The following is a 12,826-nucleotide window of genomic DNA, read 5'->3' as shown; positions in this document are numbered from 1 at the left end:
GAGAGGGAACACAAGCAGGGGGAGTGGGAGAGGGAGAAGCAGGCTTCCCGCTGAGCAGGGAGCCCGATGTGAGGCTCGATCCCAGAACGCCGGGATCACGACCCGAGCTGGAGGCAGAGGCTTAACAACTGAGCCACCCAGGCGCCCCATTAAGCAAACAATTTTTGAGGCATTTTAGATGCATTAGTTTAGTGTGCTATTTTAAATCAGGAAATACAGTAGCCTGAAAGGTTTTTATCTACTTCTTATAGGATCTCACCATAGACCAGATTGCTAACATTTTATACCCTAGTTTACTGAGTTCTACAGACCTAAATGAATCTTTTTTTTTAAGATTTTATTTATTTATTTGACAGAGAGAGAGACAGCCAGAGAGAGAGGGAACACAAGCAGGGGGAGTGGGAGAGGAAGAAGCAGGCTCCCAGCGGAGGAGCCTGATGTGGGGCTCGATCCCATAACGCCGGGATCACGCCCTGAGCCGAAGGCAGACGCTTAACAACTGAGCCACCCAGGCACCCCAGATGAATCTCCTTTTAAATAATTTATAAGATGAACATATCTGATTTAATGTAGTATCTTACAGTTGTGTTTTTTTTTTTTAAAGATTTATTCATTTGTCAGAGAGCGCAAGCTGGGGGAGTAGCAGGCAGGGGAGAAGCAGGCTCCCGGCTGAGCAAGGAGCCCAATATGGGACTTGATCCCAGGACTCTGGGATCATGACCTGAGCCAAAGGCAGATGCTTAACCCAACTGAGCCACCCAGGTGTCCCTATCTTACAGTTTATATGAAATGAAATAAAGTGGCAGTTATATCTTCAAGTAAAGTTTGCATAATAAAAGGTTAAGGGGGCGCCTGCTGGCTCCGTGGGTTAAGTGCCTGCCTTCGGCTCAGGTCATGATCTCAGGGTGCTGGGATCGAAGCCCTGCTTCAGGCTCCCTGCTTGGTGGGGAGCCTGCTTCTCCCTCTCCCTCTGCCTGTCGCTCCCCTCCTCGTATTCAATTGCTCCCCCCTCTCTCTGTCAAATAAATAAAAAAAATCTTTAAAAAAAAAGGTTTTTTTTAACTTAAAGGTTTAAATTCTCATGATTAAGTTCTAATAAATCTCTTGAAATGGTATTTCCTAACATATTTCTCCCCTATTTTTCTTTAAATTTATTGTAGCTTTTTACCTTTGTGGAATTATTCTATGGCGTGTTGACCAATAGTCTGGGTCTGATCTCAGATGGATTTCACATGCTCTTTGACTGCTCTGCTTTGGTCATGGGGCTTTTTGCAGCCCTGATGAGTAGATGGAAAGCAACTCGCATTTTCTCTTATGGGTAGGTACACTGACCATCAGGGTGATATAACACAACGAAAAAATCTTAAGGGCAAATTCCATCTTACGGAATAAAATTTTATTACTTTTTTTTTTAAGATTTTATTTATTTATTTGACAGAGAGAGAGAGACAGCCAGCAAGAGAGGGAACAGGGGGGAGTGGGAGATGAAGAAGCAGGCCCCCAGTGGAGCAGGGAGCCTGGTGCGGGCTCAATCCCAGGACGCTGGGATCATGACCTGAGCCGAAGGCAGACACTTAATGACTGAGCCACCAGGCGCCCCAAAATTTTGTTACTTTTAATACAAATAATTTTTCAGAGCTTTAGTTTTCTTTAAATTGAAGTAGATACGAGGAAATAAATCAAGCATATGGTAAATAGTAAATGGCAGTAAGCTCAAGATTATATTCCCTGACTAATTCCTCTTGTAAGGAGAGAGCAAAAATCAGATTTTGGGGGGCGCCTGGGAGGCTCAGTCGTTAAGTGTCTGCCTTCGGCCCAGGGTGTGATCCCAGCATTCTGGGATCGAGCCCTGCATGAGGCTCCTCTGCTGGGAGCCTGCTTCTTCCTCTCCCACTCCCCCTGCTTGTGTTCCCTCTCTCGCTGGCTGTGTCTCTCTCTCTCTGTCAAATAAATAAAATCTTTAAAAAAAAAAAAAATCAGATTTTGAGCTCTTTGCCTAACAGTTTATTGGAGACAATGGAATGTGCATGGTCATTTGCATCTTTGCTGTTAGAAATAGTATTCAAAATTTGAAGAGGCTATGCATGAAATATCCTTTCATCAACTGAATAATTCAGTTCAAAAATATTAGAATCCTTGATTTGTACAAAGAATTGTGATAAGACCTACCTTGAACAGATTGATAAATTCAGCTCTTTTCAACTGTTAATATTTTGAAAGATAGGTGAGCCAAAAATACAAATAATTTTGGTACAAAGCAGAATCTGTGTGCTGTGACAGAGGTACAGAGCCCATCGAGAGAGCCCATTAAAGGGAGAGAAGGATCTTGTTAAGAAAGTCTTTGTGTAAGGGGAAACATTGAAGAAGGACTTTGATAAACATTTATAATTACAACAAACTTAAGTGCAGAAGGACTCTTCCAGCATTAGTATGGTGTTTAAAATCTTGGTAATTTTCTGATTGTATTATTTATGTACATAGTTGAAAATCTGAACTTACATCCTCTTTTGTAACGTAACATTTATACTTTGAAAATATTTGTCATTTTCCTTTTTTAAAAATATATTCTACACTTTTAGGTATGGCCGAATAGAAATTCTCTCTGGATTTATTAATGGACTTTTTCTAATGGTAATAGCTTTTTTTGTGTTTATGGAGTCAGTGGCTAGATTAATTGATCCTCCGGAATTAGACACACACATGTTAACAGTAAGTTTTTATTTTCCTGTTTGAATTTCTATTCATACCCCCTACCCTACAGCCTTTTCCATGCTAAAGTTTAACTATTGTAGTTATTGATCTAGGAAGGTTCTATTTTATTTTTTAATTTAAATTAACATAATTTCTTATCTTGTGTTTATTACACTGCTGACTCTTAGAAATTAATCCTTTTCTCTAATATTTTAGTCAGAATATTAGATGACAGTCTAAGACATACAATTTCTTTCTGACTTATTAAATGTTTTTGTGTGAAGATGTGGTTTTTAAATACCTGAGGAAATTTGCAAAATGTTAGAGATAGAATCAGAAAAATATTATCATTTTAAAGGCTTTACTTTGTTGATTGTACTACTGCTGTAGTAGTTTATAATGTTCTCCCTGTACCTCCAGACCTTTGCATGTGCTGTTTCTTGTAGTTGGCATGCCCTTTCCTCACATCTGCTTTTCAGCCTTTGTCAGGACTTTGCTTATATGTCTCTTCCAGTGAGATACTTTCCCTTAATCTCCCTCTCTTCCCTCCTTGAAGTTTGATAGCTTTCCCTTTCTCAGTATTGCTGTTATATCTTGCTTTCTTTTTTTTTTTTTTTTTTTTTTAAGCAACATTGAGTTATAACTCCTTTGTCTTTCTTCCACAATTAAAGATGTGAGTGAAGTATCTTCAGGACCTGAATTGTCAGTCATTAACTCTTAAACTCTAGCATCTGGCTTGTAGTAGGAAATCAGCAATTAATTGTCAAATGATTGTAAGCAGTTATGAATCTGGTTGCTGGAAGCATATATTAGTAAAATGCTTTGGATTACAGTTTGGAAATATATTTTGAATTTTAAATACTTATATCTTTTGACCTTTAATATTTACTACAGAAATATTTGCAAAAAATATTTGCACAGATGTGTAAAGGTGCATGATTCCTTGTGCCATTGCTCACAATGGTAAAAAAAAAAAAAAAATGTCCACCAAGGAAAAGACTAGTTAAAGAAAGAAAGCTGTCATTCTTAGGATACTATACAGCCAATAAAAAGAATGAGGCATATCTATATACACTGGCATGAACAATACTTATAAACTGTACTAAGTTAAAAAAAATTCCAAAGCAGCATTATAATATGCTATTATTGGTTGAAAAAGGTGTTTATGTATGTGTTTTAGTATGTGCGTAGAAAGTACACCATTCTCTTAGTGACTAATTTTGGGGGGTTAGATAACAGGGGGCTTGCACTTTCTACATTATTTTTTCTGATGAAGTCTATACAAATAAAGTATTTATCATTAGAGGAGAACTATTTGAGATAATGGGGTCTCTGTATGCAATATTTGATTTAATTCAAAATTCAGTAACCATTTTCAAGTTCATAAAGTTAACTAAAATTTTAAAATCTGACAGATAAATGGTCTGAGCCTCAGTAAGAAGTGTATAATTTCCATACATGTTTACTAAAGTAAATCTCGTGTCTTACAATCTTTGGAAATTAATTAGAATTATCTGTCCCCATTATTGTTATATATTCTTTTTATAAATCAAGTGGATTTCTCTAAAGGAGAAATTGTAATGAATGTAAATTAAATAACACCCTGAACTATCCAAAATCATTTTATAAGAGAGGATAATCAAGGGTAAGTAACTTTGTTTATCCTTTGGGTTGTTATATGGCATTATTAAATCAGGATCATTCAGTTTGTTTAAAAAAAAAAAGGTGAAAGATTACTATTACATGTCTGTTTTTCCATTATACTTTTTGTTACTTTGGGAAATTTTACTGTATTTTAAGAAACATAGTAAGATTGTATGTATTTGGAATCCACTAGTTATAAATTATAATCATTGCCTTACGAAATGAAATTTATCTGGTAATATAAACGAGATTTCGGCTACAGTGCATACTTGCTCTAGTAAGCAGTACTTTCAAGCTCTATTCAAATAAAACAAAGTTCTAGAATAACTTATTCATAAACCATGAACCAAGTACATGTTCTTCACTTGATTAAAGCAAGTCCAAATTCCTCTACTTGTCAAAACTTTGCTGTTTGAAAGTTGAAATGTTTCTTCTAAAATAGTCTAAAATCTGCTTTTTAAAAATTTTGGTTTTCCTTATTGAACTTAGGTTTTACCAAAAATACTTTGAAAACTGTAAACAGAAAAACATATTTAGATATATAGTAACTTTAAATAACAAATATATTTTTTAAATTACAAATTTAAAGGTTTTCTTTTCTCCTTTACTAGCCAGTCTCAGTTGGAGGGCTGATAGTAAACCTTATTGGTATCTGTGCCTTTAGCCATGCCCATAACCATAACCATGGAGCTTCTCAGGGAAGCTGTCATTCATCTGATCACAGTCATTCCCACCATATGCATGGACACAGTGACCATGGGCATGGTCACAGCCACGGATCTGCAGGCAGAGGCATGAATGCTAACATGAGGGGTGAGTCCTTGACAAATACTGTCCTACTTTCCAACTGTTATCAATTGACGTTGACACTGTCTTATTTGTATTAAATGTTAGGCTTCTGGTACAGTTTTATTTTTGAAAAACAGTCTGTGGCTAAAAAAATGAAGTCATCTGCTGTAGAAAATGCTTACATTCGTTCATAAATGTCAATTTTTAAACAGATTATTAGAGTCCTTTTCATAGTGACATTTACATAAATATTATTTGGAAGGGAAATACTGTGTCATTATGAACTTTTACTACAGAAGAACCAGGAAATTTTTATTGTACTGTAAAATATATAGGGGAAGTATTTATCACTTACTGTATTGAATTATTTATTGTGATTGTTTAATTTGGGTAATGTCAAAACATGGCTCTTGTGTGATTTCTAGGAAAACCAAACCATCATAAAACTCACTACTCTGTGCTATAGTTGCCTGTATCTTTCCCTTTTGACCATTGTGCCATGAATTCTTTGAGAGCGGTGACCATGTTTTTTTTGTTTTGTTTTTTTAAGTACTATCCCCTAGCAGAATCAGGAGCATAGTAGGTGCCCAGTAATACTTATGAAATGGATAAAGGAACTAAATTAGATGTGCTTTAATTTTTAATGTTTTCATATTTTACTTCTAGGTGTATTTCTACATGTTTTGGCAGATACACTTGGCAGTATTGGTGTGATCGTATCCACAGTTCTTATAGAGCAGTTTGGATGGTTCATTGCTGATCCCCTCTGTTCTCTCTTTATTGCTATATTAATATTTCTCAGTGTTGTTCCACTGATTAAAGATGCCTGTCAAGTCCTACTTTTGAGACTGCCACCGGAATATGAAAAAGAACTACATGTTGCTTTAGAAAAGGTATTGTGTGTAATTTCTTCACTATATTTTTTCCTTTTAAAATAGCATTTAAAAATGATTAATTAATTAATTAAATAGCATTTGAAATTGAGTAAGTTGACCCGACTACAAATGTGCAAAATATGAATTAAAAAATACAGTTTCATTTAAAGGACATAAAAAGGGGCACCTAGGTGGCTCAGTTGGTTAAGCAACTGACTTTTGATTTCAGCTCAAGTCATGGTCTTAGGGTCATGAGATAGAGCCCTGCGTCAGGCTCTGCATGGAGCCTGCTTAACATTCTCAGTCCTTCTCCCTCTGCGCCCCCCCAACTTGTTTGTGCATGCACACTCTCACTCTCTCTTTCAAAAATAAATAAATAACATATAAAAGAGGGAGTGAACAAATGGAGAAATTTTTCGTGGATGGGAAACTGTATTGTGAAGTTGTTGTATTTCTTTCATTTAAATCTCAGTACAGTTGCCTCTCCTGGGCAGTACACGATAAAACTCTTGTAGTAACTTTTGAACATAAATGGGGGAAAAATTTTGAATACAAGAACAAAAATAGAACTCAAGAGAAAAAAAGGCAGACAAGGGGAAAATATTTGCAGCACATATAAACAGGCAGAGACTTACTATCCATAATTTTTTAAATCAAGAAAAAGTCTTGTAGGAAAATGGACTAAGAATATAAACCGGCAGGGGCGCCTGGGTGGCTCAGTCGTTAAGCAACTGCCTTTGGCTCAGGGCGTGATCCCAGCGTTCTGGGATCGAGCCCCATGTCAGGCTCATCCTCTGGGAGCCTGCTTCTTCCTCTCCCACTCCCCCTGCTTGTGTTCCCCCTCTCACTGGCTGTCTCTCTGTCAAATAAATAAATAAAATCTTAAAAATATATATATATAAACTGGCAATTCATAAAAAAAACAAATACAAAATAAATGTTTTTCAGCTTGTGGTCTGCCGTATNTTTTTTTTTTTTTTTTTTTTTTAAGATTTTATATTTAAGCGGTACCTGGGTGGCTCAGTTGGTTAAATGTCTGCCTTCAGTTCAGGTATGTCCTGGGGTCGAGTCCCACATCGGCTCCTTGCTCAGCAGGGAGTCTGCTTCTCCCTCTCCTCCCTGCTTGTGCTCTCTCTCACTTGCTCTCTCAAATAAATAAATAATTTTTTCTTCTTCTTCTTCTTTTTTTTTTTTTAAGATTTTCTATTTAAGGGGCACCTGGGTGGCTCAGTTGGTTAAGCCTTCGACTCTTGATTTTGGCTCAGGTCATGATCTCAGGGTCCTGGGATTGAGCACCACATCAGTCTCTGCATTCAGCAGGGAATCTGCTTGAGGTTCTCTCTTCCTGTCCCTCAGCCCTTGCCCCCACTAATGCATGTGCTCTCTTGCTCTCTAAAATAAATTTTTAAAAATAATTTTATTTTTAAGTAGTCTGTACACCGAGCGTGGGGCTCAAACCCACAACCCTGAGATCAAGAGTCACAGGTTCTGACTGAGCCAGGCAGGCACCCCTCATTTTTTTTTAAGTAATCTCTACACTCAACATGGGCCTCAAACTCACAACCCCAAGATCAAGAGTCATGTGGGTTTTGTTTTTTGTTTTTTTTTTTAAGATATTTTTAAAATTTATTTGAAGAGAGTACAAGCAGGGGGAGCAGCAGGCAGAGGGAGAAGCAGGCTCCCGCTGAGCAAGGAGCCCCACACGGGTCTCAATCCCAGGACCCCGGGATCATGACCTGAGCCAAAGGCAGATGCTACCGACTGAGTCACCCAGGTGCCCCAAGAGTCACATGTTCAGGCGCCCTTGCCATATCGTATTAAATTAGGATCTACTGATGAAAAGTTGTTATCTTGAATATTTAAGGAATAATATCTTAACCCACTGTTTTCATAAATAAAATTAGTAGTTTTCTCACCTTCTTGTTAGTGAATACTACATCCAACTAAAAGGAAAAAAGTTTTATTTCAAAAATAATTTATGCCCATTATGGAAAACTTCAAAATATATATATATTTTTATTTAAGTAATCTCTGCCACTAGTGTGGAGCTTGAACTCACATGTTCTACCAGCTGAGCCAACCAGGCACCCCTGGAAAGAAACACTTTTAAAATGTGCTTTTCTATATTAAGATATTTTGAAAATACGGATACCTGAGTGGCTCAGTTAGTTAAACGTCTGCCTTCTGCTCAGGTCATGATCCCAGGGCCCTGGGATCCAGCCCTGTCTCAGGGCTCCCTGCTCAGAGGAGAGTCTGATTCTATCTCTCAAATAAATAATAAATAAAATCTTTTTTTAAAGATATTTTGAAAATAAAAATGATGAAAACTATGTTGTACTACTTTGTAAATTTCCCCCATTTAGTTATGTCATGTTGATAGATACTCCCATACTGATTGTAGTGTTACGTTGTATGCAATGTCTGTTACTTATTTAATCAGTTCATTGTTAAACATAGAAGATATCTTTTGAATGTGTTTATATAACCATTAAATATGTGAATGTGTAAGGAAACCAAGTAGTCCATTGAAAGTATCTAATGTTTAGAAAAGGCAAAGTACCTTTTAAAGAGGTGAAAATGGGTATGCAGCTATTGAGTGTGAAGACATCTGTAACCCCCATTCATTTCCTATCCAAAGCTGTCTTCCCTGACATCACTCCCAGTTCAAAATATTTTAGGCACCTTTACTTCAAACAAGTTGTCCCTTTCTTTTCTCACTTCTTTTCCTTCCGTATTATCTTTTTTAAAATCAGCTTAATAGTGGTTTCTGGACCAAAAAGATTGCTTTGTGTTAAGTGAATTAGCCTCTTAAGTCCATTTATATCACCTGTCCTTTTATTTGACAGATACAGAAAATTGAAGGATTAATATCATACCGAGACCCTCATTTTTGGCGTCATTCAGCTAGTGTTGTGGCAGGAACGATTCATATACAGGTGACATCCGATGTGCTGGAACAAAGAATAGTACAGCAGGTGATAATCTTTTGTTTTTAAAGTAATTTCATTTGAGTTAATTCATGCATAAACTGGGACGCATTATAAATTATACTTTGAGTAATCATGTAACTGTTCAAAAACATCAATCTTTTAGCTGTCCAAGGATAATATAACTTATTTTTTATATCTAGATTTGTTTTCTACCCCAAAAATGGTTAAAATAAAATTAAGTTTCAGTATTTAGATGACAAGCTTAAGTGAATGTAAAAAAATTTACTTATGATCCACCTTGGCTCCCAATTGATTGTCCAGAAATAAATTATTATAATTAATAATAATCACAGTCAAGTTGGCGAGGTTAGGATCAAAGTAGTTCCTATATTCCTATTCTAAACCTACCATGTTGGAAACAAAAGCTGTTTCTCTTTTCAACTTTGAATGTCAGGTCAGTAATTTACTGGCCATCTAAAGGATATAGCTAACATTTGACCAAGTGAATAATAAACATTACTTTGAGGATTATCTTTGGCTATCTGTGGCTATGAAAAAAAATGTAATACCAGTTATTTAAGATATGCACTATATTAATATAAATGCTTTAAAATGTATGGGTTTTGATAACAGGTTACAGGAATACTTAAAGATGCTGGAGTAAACAATTTAACAATTCAAGTGGAAAAAGAGGCATACTTTCAACATATGTCCGGCCTAAGTACTGGATTTCATGATGTTCTAGCTATGACAAAACAAATGGAGTCCATGAAATACTACAAAGATGGTACTTACATCATGTGAGATAACTCGAGAAATACCTCTGGGGTATGAACAATGAAGACTAAATTACTCGGTATTTATAATATTGCCAGAAGGAAGAAAATTGCACATAATTGTACAGAAACATATTGCTGTATTTGAAAAAAATTCTAGAGTTCCCTACTATTGGATCAAGGAGTCTTTCTTAAAGGAAATTTAAATACAGAATGAAGCATTAATTGTACAAGTAAAATAGTTACTTGAATTATGTGTATAACAGGAATCTTAAAATTTGAGTGAACATGATGTATCACGTCATCTTCAAAAATGAACATATAATGATGGATTCTAGTGAAGACCAAAATTACTTCTGTGTGTTTACTTTCTGTGAGAAAGCATCTCCATTGTAAATAATGTACTTACATGTTTATTACAAAGACCCAAATGAAAAATTTTTAGTCAATTTTTTGCATAGCCCTAGGATAAAATAGGAATAAAAGTTCTATATTTATGGATTTTCTGTATATAAAACTGGTTTCTAATTATAACTTAAATCCAGTAAGTAAAAGCTGTATTGCCACTTTAAATGTAAACTAAATTATTTGGGAGAAACCAACCACTGAAATGAGACAAGCAGTGAGAATAGGGAAGTATAACATTATTGATGTATTACAAAAACCAACCGCTCTGTAAAATAAATTTTTTTACTTTTGGTAATATTTGCAAATGAATAATTACTTTATTAGGGTAAAGAACTTATACTAAGTTGTGTGCATTATTCGATCACTTGTCTTCTTCCTCTGAAGTAGAATATTCCATTTCTTGTTATGCATCTGCCATTCCAAGTTGCTTGTCAAGCTGGTATCCAAGCAATGAAAGGGTTCTCATCTTTTTGTTTAGCTCCATATTTTGTGGAACAACCAGTTGAGAGAATCATAAATAATGTCAATTCACATTTGAATTTTCTGCCTTTTTAAACGTAATTTTTAAAAAAATTTCTGGAACATGTAGATCTATAAGAAGTATCAAAGAATAGGTAGTTATTTTAAAGTTTAGTAAGTAAATCTTGTCCGTAAGTACTTAGACACCATGAAATCAAAATACCTACCCTGTAACTATTTTCTATAGCAATATCAAATTTATATTTTTTCATTTCCAATTTAAACTGAATCTATAGTCTGAAAAAAACTGTATGATAGGTAGATCTATAATAATATATGCAGTTTTATGAACACCAAAGAATGTTGTTCAAAAGAAACTTTTGAATACCTATTTATAAGCATTTGAATATTTTCATTCTTAGAATAGGAATTTTGATAAGTAGGATGAATTAATTTTAGTATGGGTACTATTTTTTTAACTATACCATAACAGCAAACATGTATTGTAAATCATATTTTTATCTTAACAATTTTAATATGTGAGAGGTTTTAGAAATTTGTTATAAGTTATTTTGATATTCTTTGTCTTATCTTTACACATTTTCTGGTCCAGAATCTTCAATACATAATTAAAATTTTTGAGTGGTGGGAAAATAATTGCATATTGATGTTTTAATGCAATTTTGGTATGTTAAAAAAATGTTTAAGTAAATAGGTATAATAAATATTGCACCGTTACTAAAATTGCCATTTCCTAGGAAACATATAACAGCAGAAAAATTAAATTACTGTGATGAGAGATAAGGTGAGACATAGGGCGGGGGCTTGAAGGGGATCCAGATGGGAAGTAGGGAAACCAGTATTAAGAGCACCAGGGTACGGGTACTAACTCATACAAACATTTTTTTAGGCAAATCATCTTCTCTGGATATCTTTTTTTTTTCTCTTGTACATGAAACCAGAATAAAATTTGCTCAAGTTCATAGGGTTATGAGGAGCAAAAGAAATAATGTATGTGAAATGAATTGAAAAAAATTTTTCGTAATGAGTTGAAAGTTGAAAAGGGCTCAATAAAGTTGAGGAATTGTTATTATTCTAAACCTGCCTGCAAAGGTAGCTTTCATTAATTTGTCTGGGTTTTTTCCTATTACAATCAGCATCCCAAGAGATAAACTGTATTTTAATTGTATAAATAAGTTCAAAATAATACCCAAAACAGGCCTGTATAACAGTTCATTTGCTCCAAGAAGGGTGGTAGTGGTTGTTTACCACAACTATTAATTTCTCTCCTCTTCCTTTTCTCTGCAGCCGTTGTTTTTCCTGTATTACCAATTTGGGAGTTTGTGATTTCCACTTAGAATTAACTTTAGGGGCGCCTGGGTGATTCAGTCATTTAAGCGGCTGCCTTTGGCTCAGGTCATGATCTCAGGGTCCTAGAATTGAGCCCTGCTTTGGGCTCTCCGCTCAGCAGCAAGTCTGCTTCTCCCTCTCCCTCTGTGATCTCTCTCACTTTCACTCTCTCTCAAATAAATAAAATCTTAAAGAATTAACTTTGCATCTGTTATAATGTAGATTTATTATTCCTTTACATAATAATTGATCAGACTTTAAACTTTCTAATTTTAATAGAATAATGAAGTTAGTTATAATTAGATATCTCTACCTAAGGGTTCTGGTTTTACTTTAAATTTAGATTATGATTCTCCCCTAAAATATATAGTATATTAATGCAGAGATATTTGTTTTTGCTAGTTAATGGTCACATGGTTCAGAATTTAAGAATAAATGGCAAAGGGGCGCCTGGGTGGCTCAGTCGTTAGGCATCTGCCTTCGGTTCAGGGCGTGATCCCTGCGCTCTGGGATGGAGCCCCACATCAGGCTCCTCCGCTGGGAAGCCTGCTTCTTCCTCTCCCACTCCCCCTGCTTGTGTTCCCTCTCTCGCTGGCTGTCTCTATCTCTGTCAAATAAATAAATAAAATCTTTAAAAAAAAAAAGAATAAATGGCAAAAAGCCTCACACCCCTGTCACTCAGATACACAGCTCTCCTCTCTAGAAATTACCACACTTGTCAGTTTATCCTTACAGATATCTTATGAATATACATGTTTTTTTTCTCTTAGAAATTATTCCAAACATTAAAAAGTAGCCCATTTTTTTTCCTTAGCTACATAGTATCCCTATTCATGCAGTTCTTAAGTTGGTTCCAATGTTTTGCTATTACAGACTGCTGATACAAACAGCTTTGCACAAATAC

General features: G+C 35.3%; 1 protein-coding gene across 2 annotated transcripts in view; it reads left to right on the top strand.

The window, feature by feature from the left end:
• The window catches only part of SLC30A5 (solute carrier family 30 member 5), a 34,070-nt gene extending 22,849 nt beyond the window's left edge, over positions 1 to 11,221 (top strand). For both annotated transcript variants that reach the window (XM_040622210.1, XM_040622211.1), the window contains exons 11-16: positions 1,161 to 1,318; positions 2,580 to 2,709; positions 4,947 to 5,148; positions 5,791 to 6,017; positions 8,846 to 8,974; positions 9,563 to 11,221. In XM_040622210.1, the coding sequence (XP_040478144.1) occupies positions 1,161 to 1,318; positions 2,580 to 2,709; positions 4,947 to 5,148; positions 5,791 to 6,017; positions 8,846 to 8,974; positions 9,563 to 9,733 (1,017 nt within the window). In that variant the 3' untranslated portion in view covers positions 9,734 to 11,221. The remainder of the gene's footprint in view (positions 1 to 1,160; positions 1,319 to 2,579; positions 2,710 to 4,946; positions 5,149 to 5,790; positions 6,018 to 8,845; positions 8,975 to 9,562) is intronic.
• Positions 11,222 to 12,826: the final 1,605 nt, after the last annotated feature.

The sequence above is a fragment of the Ursus maritimus genome, unplaced genomic scaffold (genome assembly GCF_017311325.1).
Source record: "Ursus maritimus isolate PB19 unplaced genomic scaffold, ASM1731132v1 scaffold_5, whole genome shotgun sequence".
NCBI classification, from domain to species: domain Eukaryota; kingdom Metazoa; phylum Chordata; class Mammalia; order Carnivora; family Ursidae; genus Ursus; species Ursus maritimus.
Note: the sequence above shows the minus strand (reverse complement) of the source record. Positions and strands in the feature narration are given on the sequence as shown.